Below are 18,953 nucleotides of genomic sequence, written 5' to 3' on the forward strand. Positions count from 1 at the left end.
CCTCGTGACGTCCGGGATCTCATCCGGGACTCCGAACAATATTCGGGTTACTGCATACACATATCTTCATAACCCTAGCGTCACCGAACCTTAAGTGTGTAGACCCTACGGGTTCGGGAGACAAGCAGACATGACCGAGACGTTCTCCTGTCAATAACCAACAGCGGGATCTGGATACCCATGATGGCTCCCACATGTTCCACGATGATCTCATCGGATGAACCACGATGTCAAGGACTTAATCAATCCCGTATTCAATTCCCTTTGCCTAGCGGTATGTTACTTGCCCGAGATTCGATCGTCGGTATCCAATACCTAGTTCAATCTCGTTACTGGCAAGTCTCTTTACTCGTTGCGTAACACATCATCCTGTGATCAACTCCTTGGTCACATTGCGCATATGATGATGTCCTACCGAGTGGGCCCAGAGATACCTCTCCGTTTACACGGAGTGACAAATCCCAGTCTCGATTCGTGCCAACCCAACAGACACTTTCGGAGATACCTGTAATGCACCTTTATAGCCACCCAGTTACGTTGTGACGTTTGATACACCCAAAGCATTCCTACGGTATCCGGGAGTTGCACAATCTCATGGTCTAAGGAAAAGATACTTGACATTAGAAAAGCTTTAGCATACGAACTACACGATCTTTGTGCTAGGCTTAGGATTGGGTCTTGTCCATCACATCATTCTCCTAATGATGTGATCCCGTTATCAATGACATCCAATGTCCATGGTCAGGAAACCGTAACCATCTATTGATCAACGAGCTAGTCAACTAGAGGCTTACTAGGGACATGGTGTTGTCTATGTATCCACACATGTATCTGAGTTTCCTATCAATACAATTATAGCATGGATAATAAACGATTATCATGAACAAGGAAATATAATAATAACCAATTTATTATTGCCTCTAGGGCATATTTCCAACAGTCTCCCACTTGCACTAGAGTCAATAATCTAGTTCACATCGCCATGTGATTAACACTCACAAGTCACATCGCCATGTGACTAACACCCAAGAGTTTACTAGAGTCAGTAGTCTAGTTCACATCACTATGTGATTAACACTCAATGAGTTTTAGGTTTGATCATGTTGCTTGTGAGAGAGGTTTTAGTCAACGGGTCTGAACCTTTTCAGATCCGTGTGTGCTTTACAAATCTCTATGTCATCTCCTAGATGCAGCTACCACGTTCTATTTGGAGCTATTCCAAATAACTGTTCTGCTTGGAGCTATTCTAAATTGTTGCTCCATTATATGCATCCGGTATCTCTACTCAGAGCTATCCGGATAGGTCTTAAGCTTGCATCGACATAACCCTTTACGATGAACTCTTTTACCAAGGACTTAATCAATCCCGTATACAATTCCCTTTGTCTATCGGTATGTTACTTGCCCGAGATTCGATCGTCGGAATCCAATACCTAGTTCAATCTCGTTACCGGCAAGTCTCTTTACTCGTTCCGTAACACATCATCCCGTGATCAACTCCTTGGTCACATTGCGCATATGATGATGTCCTACCGAGTGGGCCCAGAGATACCTCTCCGTTACACGGAGTGACAAATCCCAGTCTCGATTCGTGCCAACCCAACAGACACTTTCGGAGATACCTGTAGTGCACCTTTATAGCCACCCAGTTACGTTGTGACGTTGTACACCCAAAGCATTCCTACGGTATCCGGGAGTTGCACAATCTCATGGTCTAAGGAAATGATACTTGACATTAGAAAAGCTTTAGCATACGAACTACACGATCTTGTGCTAGGCTTAGGATTGGGTCTTGTCCATCACATCATTCTCCTAATGATGTGATCCCGTTATCAATGACATCCAATGTCCATGGTCAGGAAACCGTAACCATCTATTGATCAACGAGCTAGTCAACTAGAGGCTTACTAGGGACATGGTGTTGTCTATGTATCCACACATGTATCTGAGTTTCCTATCAATACAATTCTAGCATGGATAATAAACGATTATCATGAACAAGGAAATATAATAATAACCAATTTATTATTGCCTCTAGGGCATATTTCCAACAGTCGTCCGAGCCTGATGCGGGACAAGGTTCCATCCCCCAAGCCGGTCCCGAGGTGGCGGAGCGGAGAGCTCGACACGCCGAAGTGGTGACATAGCACGGTCAATGCAGGCTGGCAGAGTGATGTTGGAGTCCCCGGCATGAGGTAATGAAGTGTTGACGAAGCCCCCCGTCTAGCCGAGGTGGCATGGTATGTCAGTACGCCGAGTTGACGATACTGCTCAACCCGGATCATTTTCATGTGCACAAAAAATAGTGCAAACCGGAGATAATAATAATAATGATAATAAAAAAATGTTGCATAATAAATAATTTATGCAAAGTGAGTAATAAAAGAAATATGGCCTGGCGCGGAAGTCAATGTCGATGCAGGGCATCGGCATGATGCGGTAAAGGCATGGCAAAGCCTGAATTCATAGGTCGGTCCGAGTTCCGGATGCGGCATTCGCCGGACTATGTATGGAAACTGACCGAACCACCATGCGACCATCGTTAATGCGGCCACCATTTGATAGACTTGTGTACATATGATGGACAAGCCAGAGTAATAATTCCTTGGGAACAATGAACCCAAACAAGCAAAAAATACTGGGATTAATAGCACCTGGTTTATTTGTTGTAGCAATCCGAAGGAAGGTGATTCCCAAAATTGGGACTCGATCCGCACACCCATTGCCTGATGGGCGATAAAACGACGACATGGCAGTGATGGCAAAGGTTGGCTCGCTGAGGCAAAGCCCTCGGTGCAGCTAACGTGACGGAGCTGGTCGGCTAGTGACACCGAAGTGTCCGGAGTAGGTTGATGAAGAGATGGCGAAGCCCCCGGTCCAGCCGAGATGTCGAAGTAGGTCGGCGTAATGGACACCAGCTTGAAGAAGCAATAGTGCGGCCCTGCCGATGCAGGTCGTAACGTGGTCGATGCCGGCTTGATGAAGCGACCGTGCGGCGATGCCGGTATGCCCGCTCCATGTAATCCGTGGGGCGGCGATGTTGGTGATGATTTATTCTTCGCGGTCCCGGACTCTTGTTCGGCTTGCCGAGATGATGATCCGAAGAAGTTGAGCCCGGCTCAAAAAAGTGACGACGTGTCTAGCGTGGGTCGACAGCTATGGAGCAATATTGCCGGACTCGGTTGACACCAGCATGATGTTGAAGATCATGTTCAAAAGATCATAAAGTTGGTGAGATGTGTTCGGGAAAAAAACACAATACCCCATACAAAACTTCTTTCAAAAGGGATGTCCGAAATCCCGTTCATAAAAAAGACGAACTCGGGTCGGATTCGTTTTCGCGCAGAAAACAGATCTGAAAAGTGATGCACTAATCGGAAGGTTCCCGGAGTTTGGACGGTCGGATTGAGCTGAAATTTTGAGAGGTGGTAGATATAGGAATTCCGCAGCCGATGAACGGTTGGATTTTCCAAAGGCCGTCCGAGCTAGAAGCTGGACACCACGCCCTAAACTCGTCCAGATTCCCGTCTAGATTTGACAGGGCTCCGGTATATCGTGGATTGCCAGAGATTCCTCCATCGGAACTCGACGAAATTTTTCAGGGTTGTTGCAGACTCAATTCCACACAATTCCACCGAAGCAATCGTTAAAAAGACACTTGAGGAGGCAATGGCGGCGGACACAAGTTTGCTGTCCAGAAATACAGCACGGTTGCCCGAGGGCAATGTTGACGTTGAGCCCCCAGGCTCCCTGAATGATTCCTCCATGATCTTGATAGAGATCGGAGTTGATGTTTATAAAAGCCCTCATCCGAACATGACGATCGGAGGTAGGGCGCAGTCCTTGGTCGAACCAAGGTGACCAGTCGAGCTGGTGACGAAGATGCCGAAGTCGCAGTTGATCTGCAGGCGAGCCATCAACCTTTTGCCGAACACACAGCGGAACTCTCAATGAAAGCACCAATGTTGGTGTCAAAACCGGAGGATCTCGGGTAGGGGGTCCCGAACTGTGCGTCTAAGGCGGATGGTAACAGGAGGCAGGGGACACAATGTTTTTTACCCAGGTTCGGGCCCTCTTGATGGAGGTAAAACCCTACGTCCTGCTTGATTTATTCTTGATGATATGGGTATTACAAGAGTTGATCTACCACGAGATCGGAGAGGCCAAACCCTAAAAGCTAGCCTATGGTATGATTGTATGTTGTCTATCGACTAGCCTGGCCTCGATTTATATAATGTACAGAGGCCTAGGATAACAAGAGTCCTAGCCGAATACGCCGGTGGGGAGGAGTCCTTGTCTTGATCACCAAGTCTTGTGGAATCTTCCATGTATGTGGCAACTGTCCGAACTGGCCCATGAGTATACGGCCATGGGGGTCCTCGGCCCAATCTAACAGACCGGGAGATGACGTGGTGAGTACCCCCTAGTCCAGGACACCGTCAGTTGGATTGGAATATCTTGGGCACAACACATGAGTAGGTGGTTCTCTCTCAAAAAATGAATGCTGGAAGTGTAGGCACGTTCTGATGGCTCTCTCACACATGGAGAGGAGGATGGAGGGGTATTTATAGCCTTCACACAAAATCTAACTGTTACACACAAAAGAGCCAACTCGGTCAGACCGAAGAGATGAACTCGGTGAGGCCGATTTAGTTCAAAATGTGAACATTATGTGTTTCGGTGGGACTGACAAGATCAACTTGGTGGGACCGATGAGCTAGGGTTAGGGCAAAACTTAATCTCGGTTTGACTGATTACTTCAACTCAGTGAGACCGATTTTGAGTAACAAGCAAATAGAGAGTTGGTCGGGCAAACTCGGTGGGACCGATCGCTCCTTTCGGTAATACAGAAACGTTACAAAGGGAAACAGAGAGTTTACACTGCGAACTCGGTGGGACCGATCGCTCATTTTGGTGAGACCGAAACGTTACGAAGGGAAATAGAGAGTTTGCAATCCCATCCTCAGTGAGACCGAGATCCCTATCGGTGAGACCGAACTGATTAGGGTTTTTGGCTATGGCTAAGTCAAATGAACTTGGTGGCGCAGGATAAATCAAATCGGTGGGGCCGAGTTTGACTTTAGGTTTAGGACATATTTGGATTTGAGAAAGTGGTTGAGGGCTTTGGAGAATACCACTATGCATTTTGAGCAAGTAGACCATTAAGCAGCACCTTATCCCCTTTTAATAGTATTGGCTTTCCTATGGACTCAATGTGATCTTGGATCACTAAAATAGAAATGAAGAGTCTTGAGTTTATGCCAATATTTGTCCTTAGCATTTTGAGGGGCCTACATCTCTAGTCCATGACATGCCAATCATTGACCTTACTGAAATAACCATCTTGAAAGGATATTAGTTCAATGAGCTATATGTTATTATGAAATACCAAAACCACCTAGGGATTAGTTGCACTTTCATCCTTCTGTTACGAGAAAAAGGGAGAATACCACAATGGCTGCTGGGTGAGCTTGGCTAGTTTGCTTGATCGATCGATGGAATGTAGGGTTGGCTTAAGCATCATCTAAACATCGCATGTGTGTGCTGTCGAAGGAACAAAATCACATGCGATGTCTCTATCACGCGATCCCTATCATGACCTGTAGGGCGCCTATGCAGTGACTCCGTTGGCGGCGGCGGCGACGAGCTGTCTGCGTTGGAGAGGGAGTAGAAGATAGTAGGTGAATGTGTATGTAGGAGTATGATTTAAGACGATGAGAACTAGATCTAGAATACCCATACGTACAATGATTAATGATCTGATTAGTTTTAAATTTGACCATCATCCCCTCTTAGCTGAAGGGGTATATGTTTTAATCTCCGCCATCGATTCAATTAAGGGAGGGGCGGGGGTGGGTGGGTGGGGTTGTAGCCGAAGGGGTATATTATTAAGGTGGTCACTGAATTGAGCAATTTAACTAGTATGTTGAGCCGACACCTACCTTTGGGTAAAATTAAGGGGCTGATGTTTGGGTGGCCTTATTTCAGGCAACACTTGAAATATCAAATTGTCCATGTAGAGTAGAAAAAAAGAAGTTTTGCTAGCTCAGATCCATATATTTTGTTATGAGTGACCATCACTCACTTAAGGGTTGTGATTTCAGGATTATGGCATTGATTTTGATGGCACTAATGACCCCAATAAAGCATTTGATTGCATGTGTGGAAGCAAGTACTGTGGCGGCAGTCCGAAGAATTCAAGTACGTCCACCATTTTTTACTGCTTATTAAAGCATTTTTTGCCGTCAAAAGTCATCTGGTGACTGGAGGTGGTGTGCTTAATTTGGACATATGACGATTGTCATTGAAAGGGAAGAGGACTAGGGCAAGTGCAAGTCGGAACTAGAGGGATTTGCATTCGGTCAAGAGCGGTGGAAGAAGAGTGCTGGCAGGAACAGGACGCAGAGTTTGTTTCCTTATGATGACTGTAGATAGATGCAAGGGGCGGTGTCAGCCAGTCATATTTTGGGGTTTGGATGTAGTAAAACCAACTAAAATGCCTGATGCAGAGCAACTGGAACTTAATTAGTATATGTGTCGTCAGTCTGTCACTGTGTTGTGTGTCCGGAGTTTACCTAGCGATTGCAGTTAACTTGCTTCACTGCCCGAGCTTATTATGCATCTTTTTTTCTTTATCTTTCCATATTCTACAACAGTTAGGGTTTAGTGCACGCTGGCGCGATTGGGTGGCCCTGCTCCTTTCTTCGGCGTCCTCATCGGTCTCTCTGAACGGGGTGCTGGGCGGCCACATCACCCACCGCTGAGGCCTACGGCAAGGCGACCCGCTGTCGCTGTTCCTCTTCATTCTCGCCATAGACCCACTGCACCACTTGCTAGCGGAGGCAGTGGAGTAACGGCTGCTGCAACGGATTTCAGGGCGAGAGCTGAAGCTTAGGGTTAGCCTGTATGCCGACGACGCTGTCATTTTCATCAACCCAACCCGACAGCAGGTTGACTCCCTGCTGAATAATCTCCACAACTTTGGGCACGCCACAGGGCTCTGCATCAACACCAGAAAATCATCGGCGTCTCCGATCAGCTGCGGCGACCTCAACCTTGACGATGTGCTTCACAACTTCGGTGGCTCCATCGCACACTTCCCCACTATATACCTAGGGCTACCGCTTACAACTGGCCGGCTCCGGCTCGTACACCTTCAATTCATCATAGATAGAATCAAAGCCCGACTTGCGGGTTGGAAGGGCAGGCTGATCCACATCGCGGGATGGCGCGTGCTGGTCCGCTGCGTCCTCGGCGCCATGCCTACCTTCGCGCTAACCGTTCTGCGGATGCCCAAGAAGATCCTCAAGGAAATCGACAAGTGCCATCGCCGCTTCCTCTGGAAACAGGATGAGGAGATCACAGGCACCAGTTGCAAGGTGAACTGGGAAACTATCTACACACCAACGGCAAATGGGGGCCTGGGGTCCCTGACCTCCGGCATTTCGGTCGTGCTCTTCGGCTCCGTTGGCCATGGCTCTCATGGCGCCACCCTGAAAGGCCTTGGGTGGGCTCGGATCTACCTTGCAACGCCGACGACCTATCGCTTTTTACGGCGGCTACCGCGCTCAGCATCGGGGACGACGTGTCAGCTTATTTCTGGAACTCGCCGTGGCGGGGTCCGGGCATGCTTGCCCAGCAATTCCCAAGGCTGGCCAAGCACGCCCGAAGAAAGAACGGTGAAGGTCGCTCTCGCGGCCGACGCCTGGATCGGAGACCTAGGTCACGGCCGCACCGCTAACCTGCTCCACGACTTCCTAGCGATGCACAGGAGGGTGCACGGCGTAGCCGAAAACCTACGAGCCGACACCCTTGACTCCATCACCTGGACAAAAGAGCGATCGGGCCAATACTCAGCAAGATCGGCCTACCAAATGCAATTCCAGGGCATGACATCTTCATGTTTCGACAAGATCATCTGGAAGGTTTGGGCCCCCGGCAAGATCAAGATGTTCGTCTGGCTCATGCTCCAGAACAAGCTCTGGTGCAATGACAGGCTCCGGCGTCGTGGTTGGAAGAACGAGTACTTCTGTCAACTATGCATCCGGAACCTCGAATCATCAACTGACCTGTTTTGGGAATGCCCAATGGCAAGGCTGGTCTGGGAAACAGTCAGTACGTGGACGGACTGCTCCTCCCTAGCGCCAAACGAGAGTTGGCACAATCAACAACACACTTCCATTGTGCTTGGCGCCCTGGAAAGATCCGCAACAAGATGGCGTAGGGCAAACATCACGCTCTTGTTACTCATCTGCTAGGAGCTATGGCAGGAACGAAACAACGCTACTTTCGGGAGAAGTATACCAAGTGCCTCCAATATCATCAGGAGGATCAAGGACTGCATCGAGCTATGGCGAGTCGCGGGCGCTACCTGCATCGGGAGCCCCTTCGGGGATCCGCCATGAAATGTAAACCCTAGGATATCTTGTCACTTGAGGATTGCTGGTCTGTGGCAAGTCCTCGGATCCTCCGGATCCTCATCACCTTGGTTTTTCTCCACTGCTTTCTGCTAATGATCAATGAAAAGTCAGCATCGCTGGATCTTTCAAAAAAAAGTTTCTGTATTTATTTATAGGTGTCTCCACATTACTAGCACTCCTAGTTTTTTTAATTGCATTTGGTTTTACTTCCAACTGGCATTGTGCTTCACAGTCGCCATCTGCTAGGCTTGGTGGAATCGACTTAAGATGACGTGGCAGAGAAATGGAAAAAGACCAAGGGAAGATGACGTGGTGGCAGGGCATAGGCCCTCCGTTCCTGCCCAGAAACTCCTCATCCCCTTACAACAGGAATCGGTAGAGAGGGAGAGAGAGAGAGGGGCTTTGGCTGGACACCAGCGGTCCGTCATCGTCTTGGCTACCATATCCCCCCATTCTCATTCTGCACGGCACAGCACAGCACAGCACAGCGGAGAAGAGGAAGGAGAGAGAGATGACAGCGTCCGTCTCCTACGGGCTGCGAGCTCTTCCGACGTGGTCCAGCTCTGTGTCCGGTGACGACCACTGCTCGGCGCTGGCCATGTCGGTGTCGGCGCGGGGGCCCCGGTCGACGCGGCCCCTTCGGACGCCGGCGAGGATGGGCAATGTAAACGAGGGCAAGGGCATCTTCGCGCCCCTGGTGGTGGTGGTGCGCAACATCGTCGGACGCAAGCGCTTCAACCAGCTCAGGGGCAAGGCCATCGCGCTGCACTCCCAGGTACCTACCTACTAGCCTCCCTCCCTTGCTTGGAGTAATATAAATTTATTGACATACGAAAACCAAATAAACTAAACAGGTGATCACCGAGTTCTGTAAGACCATCGGCGCTGACCCCAAGCAGAGGCAGGGCTTGATCCGCCTCGCCAAGAAGAACGGAGAGAAGCTCGGATTCCTTGCTTGACCCGCCTCACAATCCCCCCTTCCTTCTCCTACCTTTTCTACTAGCAAAAAGGAAATTCCTTGGAGTTGGAGATTGCATGCATGCATGTATGTATACTAGTCTTATATATTTTTTCTTCTCTTCTCTTCTCTTCTCTTGTGAAGACAGCACTGAGTTCAGTTAAACTTCAGTTCCATGTGGATAGATGGATGGACAGATGATGTATCTATCCTCTACTGATGACCTCAGCGGTAGAGTATATATATGCGCAATGCTACTGAATAAATAATTCAAGTATTTGTCTCATTACTCCTTTTGTATACACTGATCCGTCACGCCGTGCCCATGAGAAATCCCGTTTAAATCTTCCCAAATGATAACACTCACGTGTGGCATGTCTGCACATCGCCCACACATCTTGATTCATGTTGATTTTCTTTTGCACGAATTCTAAAAAAATCTGTTAGAATCTGAGTGCCACGTGAGCATCATTGTGTGTGGGCGTTGGAGAGTTCGCCCACACGCCCCGCAGCATGCGGTTTGCCAGTTGTGCTGTGTGGGCGAACTAGTTTCTGCCCACACAACCACCACCTAGTCCACACGCATGTGAACGAACTACTTTTCGCCCACACGACACCCATACGTTGTTCGATGGCAACTGCAGTTGCGTGTACGTGGCAACTAGGTAAACACACATGGCAACTATGATTCGTTGCTAGACATCAACTTCAGTTGCACGTACGTGGCAACCAGATAAACACACATGGCAACTGTGATTAACCATACATGGCAACTATGGTTGGACCACACGTGGCAACTAGGTAAACACACATGGCAACTATTGTTTCATCATATATGGCAAGTAGTTAATGACACACTGTCAGATTCAGGGCTCCGCAGACCCAAGAAAGGTTCGGACTCTGGGGCGCGTGCGAAGAACTCAACCTCCCCAGCCTACCAACTCATCGCTCTCACGACCTAGCTCGACGAACGGGAAGAAGAGGGACACATCAGTTTACCCAGGTTCAGGTCACCTTGTGGTGTAAGACCATACTTCTGTTTTGGTGTGGATTGGCCTCGCGAGGGAATGAGGATGAACTAGTACAGAGGAAGAACAACCTCAGGAGGTCAGTTCTTGTGTTCGTGTGAGCTAGTGAGGGTTCGGGTTCTCCATCCCCTCCTACGATGGTGGCTAGGCTATATTTATAGTGGCCTCGGTCCTCTTCCTCCTAAACGAAGGCGGGAAGGGATCCCATTACGACCAAATTTAAAGGGGGACAAGTGGTACATCTTATCCTGATGAAAGGTGGTCTTCGCTTGCAAAGCTTCTGGTCATGACGCCGTGGTGGGCTCGGCGATGACATCCGTCCTGCAGTCCTGGCGGTATTGGTCTTGTAGCACGGGAATGGAAACCTTTGGCTGATTCCTTGGGACTTCACGCCTGCGCTTGCCTACTTAGCACCAAAGAGGAAACCTGCTGCTCTGCGCCCGCTGGCGCCCGCCTGGCCTTGGTCGTCATGGCTTACGTCACGTCAACCTCATGAGGTGAGCGCCTGCATAGGAATCTCCGCTCCTCAGGAGCCAGCCAAGGGAGGTTGCTCCCTCCGGAGGTTTTGGCGCCGTCCGCCTCGCGAGGCTTGGCCCCTCACGAGGGTCTTGTCTTTGTTGATGTTGAAGATGGGCCGTACCAGGCCGTTGATGGAGTCACGCCGTGGGTCGGAGGCAGGCAAGTCTGGGTACCCTGGTTCCCAGAATGCCAACAGTAGCCCCCGGGCCCAAGGCGCACTCGGATTTTGCTTCGAGGCAAAGCCAAAGGGCAAGGGTGAAGCGCCGCGGGCCCCAACCGCCCGCGGACCGGGTCAACGCGTGGCGCTTGATGGGCCATGGGCGCCTGCACTTGCCCACGCTGCCTCGGCAACCTTTCGACTTGACAACAGCCTGCTACATGCAAAAAAATCATCATTAGTGGGATCGTGGGAGGCCGGCGGTTGGCCTCCCTTCTAGCTATAAATGGGAGGGGGCGGAGCCCCCTGCTCATCTTCGTCTTCTTGCTGCTTGCTCCTCCTTCTTCCTGCTTGTCCCGCCATCTTGTCGAAGCGCCTATGGCGCCGCGAGGAGGTTTTCCGCGACAGAGAAGGGGAAAACCCCTCAGGTGGAACTCGGGCTACTCCCACCGAAGAGGCTCGACTGCTCCCGCGACGCCGTCGAGGAGCCCGTGCTGATGCAACCCTGGCATGAACGGCCTCCGTCGGGCTTCCCGATCCCTATGCATGCCCGCGTGCAGAGCCCTGCGCACAGGGGCAACACCCGGCGCCGCGAGGAATAGGGTCGCGGAGGAGAACATGCGGTACATGCATGGCTACCCGGCTCGCGAAACCACGCCGAAGGCACGACACGCGAGTTTGTGGTGTGTGCGGCAATGCCGCCGCGCACATGGATCCGGCTCCCGGGTCCTTTGCAGAGGAGATACCACTGAGGGGGGCCCGTCGAGTTATGGCTGCAACACGCCAGGTGCTGCAGCCAAGCTTCTGAAGCGGAAGTCGAGGTCGTCCACTCTGGCGACGTCTTCATGACTCGAGGATAGGGATGAAAATGGAGTGGAAAGTTTCTGCTTTTTCGGAGGAAAAATGGAAACAGAGAGGAAATATGAAAACGGAAACGGAAATTTGCAAAATGGAAATGGAAGTGGAATTTTTTATGTGGAAACGGAAACAAAAACGGAACGGTGTTTTCCTATGGAACAGACGCAGAAACGGAACTTTCCGTTTCCGTGAATATGGAATTTCAATTTCTACTATAGGCCCATGGCTGCTTTGTAGCCCAATTACCAAACAACACACAATGACACAATGAGCAGACTGGATCATTTGAGGACCAACTTTTACTTCCACACACATTCTCAACTAGACACAATACGGAATTGTCATGTACTATTACAATACTACCCTATGTTACCAACACCACCATATTATCATGTAGCCATGTTAAAATTTTCTTAAATTCCTTTGTTTTTTGTGTGTATTTCTCTATGATTCAAGGGGGTTTTAAGTTCCGGTCAACACATAGTTTTGTTTTCGTGTCCGCTCTGTATTCGCTCCGTGTCTGTTTCTGGTAGTACTTGTTTCCGTATTCATTTCCGGTGTTTTCGTATTCATTTCCGCTTCTGCAAAAAAATATGAAAACAAATATGGTAGCACCCAGTTCCGTTCGTTTCCGCTCCACTTTCATCCCTACTCGAGGATGGGGCGAGATCGCCCGCGCCTGCTGCTCGGAGGGAGCTCTCGCCATCCACTTTGAATACGATGGAGCTTCAACACTCTTCTTCAAGATTTTTTGGCGAGGACGGTCGGCGCCTGGAATGATGTCCCAGGAGAGGCGGTCAAGGCGGCGCGGCCACGGGCGTTGAACTTGCCCTTGGCCTTGCCTGCAGCTCCTCCGACAGTAGCAGCGACTCTCTGGAATCCAGTGACGATGATAGCTACGAGCCACCGAGCCACCATCCTGGAGCGCGCCCCCTGCCTCGTGGCCACCTCGGGCACTGTCTCGTGTGGATTTTTCTTCCCAAAAATCATATATATTTCAAAAAAAAATCTCCGTCAGTTTTTATCCCGTTTGGACTTCATTTGATATGGATATTCTGCGAAACAAAAAACATGCAACAAACAGGAACTGGCACTGGGCACTGGATCAATATGTTAGTCCCAAAAATAGTATAAAAAGTTGCCATAAGTATATGAAAGTTGTAGAATATTGGCATGGAACAATCAAAAATTATAGATACGACGGAGACGTATCAGCATCCCCAAGCTTAATTCCTGCTCGTCCTCGAGTAGGTAAATGATAAAAAAGATAATTTTTGATGTGGAATGCTATCTAGCATAATCTTGATCATGTAATCTAATCATGGCATGAATATTAAGACACAAGTGATTCAAAGCAATAGTCTATCATTTGACATAAAAACAATAATACTTCAAGCCTACTAATAAAGCAATCATGTCTTTTCAAAATAACATGGCCAAAGAAAGTTATGCCTACAAAATCATATAGTCTGGCTATGCTCCATCTTCACCACACAAAATATTCACATCATGCAAAACCCCGATGACAAGCCAAGCAATTGTTTCATACTTTTGACGTTCTCAAACCTTTTCAAATTTCACGCAATACATGAGCGTGAGCCATGGACATAGCACTATAGGTTGAATAGAATATGATGGTGGAGAAGACAAAAAGGAGAAGGTAGTCTCACATCAACTAGGCGTATCAACGGGCTATGGAGATGCCCATCAATAGATATCAATGTGAGTGAGTAGGGATTGCCATGCAACGGATGCACTAGAGCTATAAGTGTAAGAAATCTCCAACTGATAATAAGTGGGTGTGCATCCAACTTGCTTGCTCATGAAGACCTCGAGCATTTGAGGAAGCCCATCATCGGAATATACAAGCGAAGTTCTATAATGAAAATCCCCACTAGTATATGAAAGTGATAACTCAAGAGACTCTCTATGTGAAGAACATGGTGCTACTTTGAAGCACAAGTGTGGAAAAAGGATAGTAGCACTGCCCCTTCTCTCTTTTTCTCTCATTTTTTATTATTTTATTTTATTTTTTTGGTGGGCTTCTTTGGCATCTCTTTTTTTTATTTGGGCTTCTTTGGCCTCTTTTATTTTTTTGTAAAGTCCGGAGTCTCATCCCGACTTATGGAGGAATCATAGTCTCCATCATCCTTTCCTCACTGGGGCAATGCTCTAATAATGATGATCATCACACTTTTATTTACTTACAACTCAATATCTAGAAAAAAGTATGACTCTATATGGATGCCTCCGGCGGTGTACCGGGATATGCAATGATCTAGCGTAGCAATGACATCAAAAAAACGGACAAGCCATGAAAACATCATGCTAGATATCTTACGATCATGCAAAGCAATATGACAATGAATACTTAAGTCATGTATATGATGATGATGGAAATTGCATGGCAATATATCTCAGAATGGCTATGGAAATGCCATGATAGGTAGGTATGGTGGCTGTTTTGAGGAAGGTATATGGTACCGGCGAAAGTTGCGCGGTACTAGAGAGGCTAGCAATGGTGGAAGGGTGAGAGTGCGTATAATCCATGGACTCAACATTAGTCATAAAGAACTCACATACTTATTGCAAAAATCTATTAGTCATCGAAACAAAGTACTACGCGCATACTCCTAGGGGGATAGATTGGTAGGAAAAGACCATCGCTCGTCCCCGACTGCAACTCATAAGGAAGACAATCTATAAATAAATCATGCTCCGACTTCGTTACATAACGGTTCACCATACGTGCATGCTACGGGAATCACAAACCTCAACACACGTATTTCTAATAATCCACAACTACCCACTAACATGACTCTAATATCACCATCTTTATATCGCAAAACTATTGCAAGGAATCAAACATATCATATTCAGTGATCTATAAGTTTTATGTAGGATTTTATGACTAACCATGTGAATGACCAATTCTTGTAATCTCTCTAAATAGATATAAGTGAAGCAAGAGAGTTTAATTCTTTCTACAAAAGGTATGCCCACGCTCTAACAAATCTAAGTGAAGCAAAAGAGCATTCTACAAATGGCAGTTTTCTACGTAAAGAGAAACAGGCAATCCAAACTTCAAATGATATAAGTGAAGCACATGAAGCATTCTATAAAGCCATACTCAAAAGATATAAGTGAAGTACAATGAGCATTCTATAAATCAACCAAGGATTGTCTCATACCAGCATGGTGCATAAAATAAAAATGAAAACTAAATGCAAAAGACGCTCCAAGATTGCACATATCGTATGAACGAAACAAATCCGAAAACATACCGATACTTGTTGAAGAAAGAGGGGATGCCTTCTGGGGCATCCCCAAGCTTAGACGCTTGAGTCTCCTTGAATATTTACTTGGGGTACCTCGGGAATCCCCAAGCTTGAGATTTTGCCTCTCTTCCTTCTTCTCACATCAAGACCTTCTCGATCGTCGAACACTTCATCCACACAAAACTTCGACAGAAAACTCGGTAAGATCCGTTAGTATAATAAAGAAAATCACTACTCTAAGTACTGTTGAAAACCAATTCGTATTTTTTTTGCATTGTGTCTACTGTAATATAGTTTTTCCATGGCTTAATCCACTGATACAAATCGATAGTTTCATCAAAACAAGTAAACTATGCATCAAAAACAGAATATGTTTAAAACAGAACAGTCTGTAATAATCTGAACATTCACCATACTTATGATACTTAAAAAATTCTACCAAAATTAGGAAAAATAAAAAATTTGTATAGGAAGACAGTGCAAAAATAATCAGAACCATTTGACGTTCCAGCTAAAAATGTAAAATCGCGCACTACAGCCAAAGTTTCGGTCCTGCACCATACAAACCATCAAGCAAATGTAAACATCCTAAAGGAAAACCTTGGCACATTATTTTTATAATACAATGGAATTGTACAAGGGTATAATTATTTTTATTGAAAAGTTTCTGTAATCAAGATTCACAAAGTTTCCGTGAGTATGAACAAAGTTCAAGGCTAGCTCCCACTTCAACAATGCTTGTCTTTCTCACTTTCGCTTTCCTTTTTGAAAAAGTTTTGGGTTCCCCTCTTTATTTTTGTTGTTTTTAAACTATATAAAAGCACTCAACAGAAATAAATGACTCTCTAAAACTTCCGGGATGTCTCCCTGGCAGCGCTTTCTTTAAAGCCATTAAGCTAGGCATATAGTGCTTAAGTAATGGATCCACCCGGATCCCAAGGTATATCAAAGCCAATTTTAATTAACAATGATTTGTAATTTGGTGGTGAGCACAAGGTAACATATATCATGTAATGACGAAGCCTAACTCTCTTCCTATGCATCGGCATGTCATAAAAGAACAATTCATGCACACAAAGTAAAGGCCAATGCATAGTATAAACAGTTTCTTGCAATTTTACCATGTTGGAAACATAGAGAGGTCGAGATATAGTTCCTCTCTCATAATAATTGCAAGTAGGAGCAGCAAGCACATGCATATTATATCTATCAAAATCATCATGTGTAATAGTAAAATACAACCCATCAATGTAATCCTTAATAAGGGCAAACTTCTCCGATATAGTGTAGTCGGGAGAATTCAGAAAGATAATAGGACTATCATGTGTGGGTGCAATAGCAACAATTTCATGTTTAACATAAGGAACTATAGCAAGTTCATCTCCATAAGCATAATTCATATTGGCATCTTGGCCACAAGCATAGCAAGCATCATCAAAAAGGGATATTTCAAGAGAATCAATGGGATCATAAGAATCATCATAGCAATCATCCTCCGGTAAGCACGAAGGGAAATTAAACAAAGGGATATTTCAAGAGAATCATAGGGATATTTGAAGAGTTACTCTCATTAGAAGATGGGCACGGGTAGCTAATCCGCTCTTTCTCCTTTTGTTCTTCGCTCTCCTCCTCATCTTTTTCATCCAATGAGCTCACAGTTTCATCAATTTCTTCTTCCATAGACTCCTGCAAAATATTAGTCTCTTCTTGGACAGCGGAGACTTTCTCAATAAGCGCATTAATATAGGAATTATCACTACAAAAAAATACACTTCCGTGATGATACGTGTTTGTCATAGTAGGTCGCGTTTTCTGTCATGCATGTACATCCATGACGATTTTATGAAAGAATCAAGATAGTCATACATGTGCTGTCGTAGAAGTGTTCCATGACATTACCAAAATTATCATCATGGAAGTGTCCACTTCCGTGATGATAAATCGCGCGTCACAGAAGTGCTTTCGTCAAGGGTGACCGACACGCACTACTAGGGAAACCCTTATACACAGAGGTATAGTAGTAGCGTTGGTCAAAACTCGGCGCTAGCGCTACTTAGTAGTAGCGCTTGTTACAAAACCACGCTACAACCATTGTTTTAGCAGTAGCGCGTCTCCACAGAAAAGCGCTACTACTAAAATTCCCTCACTAATGCCGGTAGGCTAGGAATAGTAGTAGCGGTTCACCCAGAAGCACGCCACTGCTAAAAACTTTGTAGCAGCGCGTTTATGCTGTAGAGCGCTACTGCTATGAAAAAGAAAATAAATAGAAAAATAAGTAGAAAAGTAAATAAAAATGAAAGAAATAGAAAAAGGAGAAATGAAAAAAAGAAAATGTAAAGAAAACAAAAGAAAAAGAAAAATAAAACAGAAAGGAATAGTTGTAGCGCGTTTCTCTGGAACACGCTATAGCTATCTTAGCTATAGCGTGTTTCGGCAAAACGCGCTACTGCTAGTTTGACTCAAATCCCGGCAGCCCGGGCTCAAAATTTCGCTAAGTCCTTTCCCCACTCTCTACTCCTGGCCCCCCTGTCCCCCAACTACTCCATCGCCGCCGTCGCCCTGCCGCCTTCGACCACACCGCCACCGCCCGAGGCCGCCTTCGACCACACCGCCGCCGCCCGCCACCTTCGACCACACCGCCACTGCCCGAGGCCACCCTCGACCTCACAGCCGCCGCCCGAGGCCATCGTCGAGCTCATCGTCGCCTCCCTCGAGCTCACCGCCGCCGCTCTCGACCTCACCGCCACCGCTCGAGCCAAAGCCTGCCCTCGCTGCCGACCGTAAGGCTCTGCCTCTCCTGTCCCCTACCCTCCTCTCTCTCTCTCTCTCTGCTAGGGAAATTCATATGTATGTTGATACTGTGTTCATATGAACCCTAGGTGTTCATATGAACCATAGATTTTTTAGGGCAGTAGGCATTTTATAGCATTTAGGAAAAATGATTAGCAATTTTTTTAGGAAATTAGCTAGGGCAATTTTTATGAAAATGCCTAAACAGTAATTCCATTTAGCTTTAAACTAATAGAGGGTATATAAATAATAGTAGCATTTAGATTTAAATTAACAAAGGCTATAAACAAAAAACACTTAGCTATAAAAAATATTTGGACTACGGACCAGAATTTGTTCCAAATTTCATTCAAATGAAATTTGAATTATTTGGACTATGGACCTGAATATTTTTGAAGAAATTGGGTGTAGGTACTAAGGTCTTGCTGTGGAAATTTTGGTGAGGTCAGAAGGGTTAGAGAAAATGGAGTTCCTAGACTTTTAGCTTTAGACAAAAAACAAAAGTATTTAGCTATGAATAAAAAACGGTAGCTATGGCATTTAGCTATAAACAAAAAACATAATTGTTTTTCTTTTCAAAAACTTGGTCAAACTAATTGTTGCTATGTAAACAAAAAACAAGACTGTTTTTATATGATATATGTCATTGATGTTCATTTGCATATTCCATTATTGTTGATTATATCTTTTCATTGAAGTGGCCATGTTATATGCAAATTCCTCAATAGTGTTTGCTCATGTTATATCTTTTCATTGATGTTGTTCGATTGTGCCCAGGTGGCTTTGTTGTTTCTAGGGAATGATGCTGAGTGGCCTATGTTTTGCTGGAATGTTGATTCATTTCTGTTCCGGCAAATTTTAGGTTCTCGATTTGTCCACTTTTTAGCAAAGGTCATGCCGAAATTTTGTGTGAATTTCGGCATGACTTGTGCTACAAACTAGGAC

At 46.2% G+C, this 18,953-nt stretch overlaps 1 protein-coding gene across 1 annotated transcript; it reads left to right on the forward strand.

Moving 5' to 3' along the window:
- The first annotated feature begins 8,813 nt into the window (after positions 1 to 8,813).
- Positions 8,814 to 9,664, forward strand: LOC125522822 (protein PROTON GRADIENT REGULATION 5, chloroplastic). The gene is made up of 2 exons (XM_048687855.1): positions 8,814 to 9,195; positions 9,275 to 9,664. The coding sequence occupies exons 1-2, from the start codon at positions 8,932 to 8,934 to the stop codon at positions 9,377 to 9,379; spliced, it is 369 nt and encodes a 122-aa protein (XP_048543812.1). The 5' UTR covers positions 8,814 to 8,931; the 3' UTR covers positions 9,380 to 9,664.
- Positions 9,665 to 18,953: the final 9,289 nt, after the last annotated feature.

Source organism: Triticum urartu, chromosome 7 (assembly GCF_003073215.2).
Source record: "Triticum urartu cultivar G1812 chromosome 7, Tu2.1, whole genome shotgun sequence".
In the NCBI taxonomy this organism is placed as follows: Eukaryota; Viridiplantae; Streptophyta; class Magnoliopsida; order Poales; family Poaceae; genus Triticum; species Triticum urartu.

Bases quoted from the DNA above. Each gene is read 5' to 3' on its own strand.
- LOC125522822 (XM_048687855.1), top strand. From the start codon at position 8,932: ATGACAGCGTCCGTCTCCTACGGGCTGCGAGCTCTTCCGACGTGGTCC. The intron at 9,196-9,274 runs GTACCTACCTAC...TAAACTAAACAG, and splicing joins CCATCGCGCTGCACTCCCAG to GTGATCACCGAGTTCTGTAA.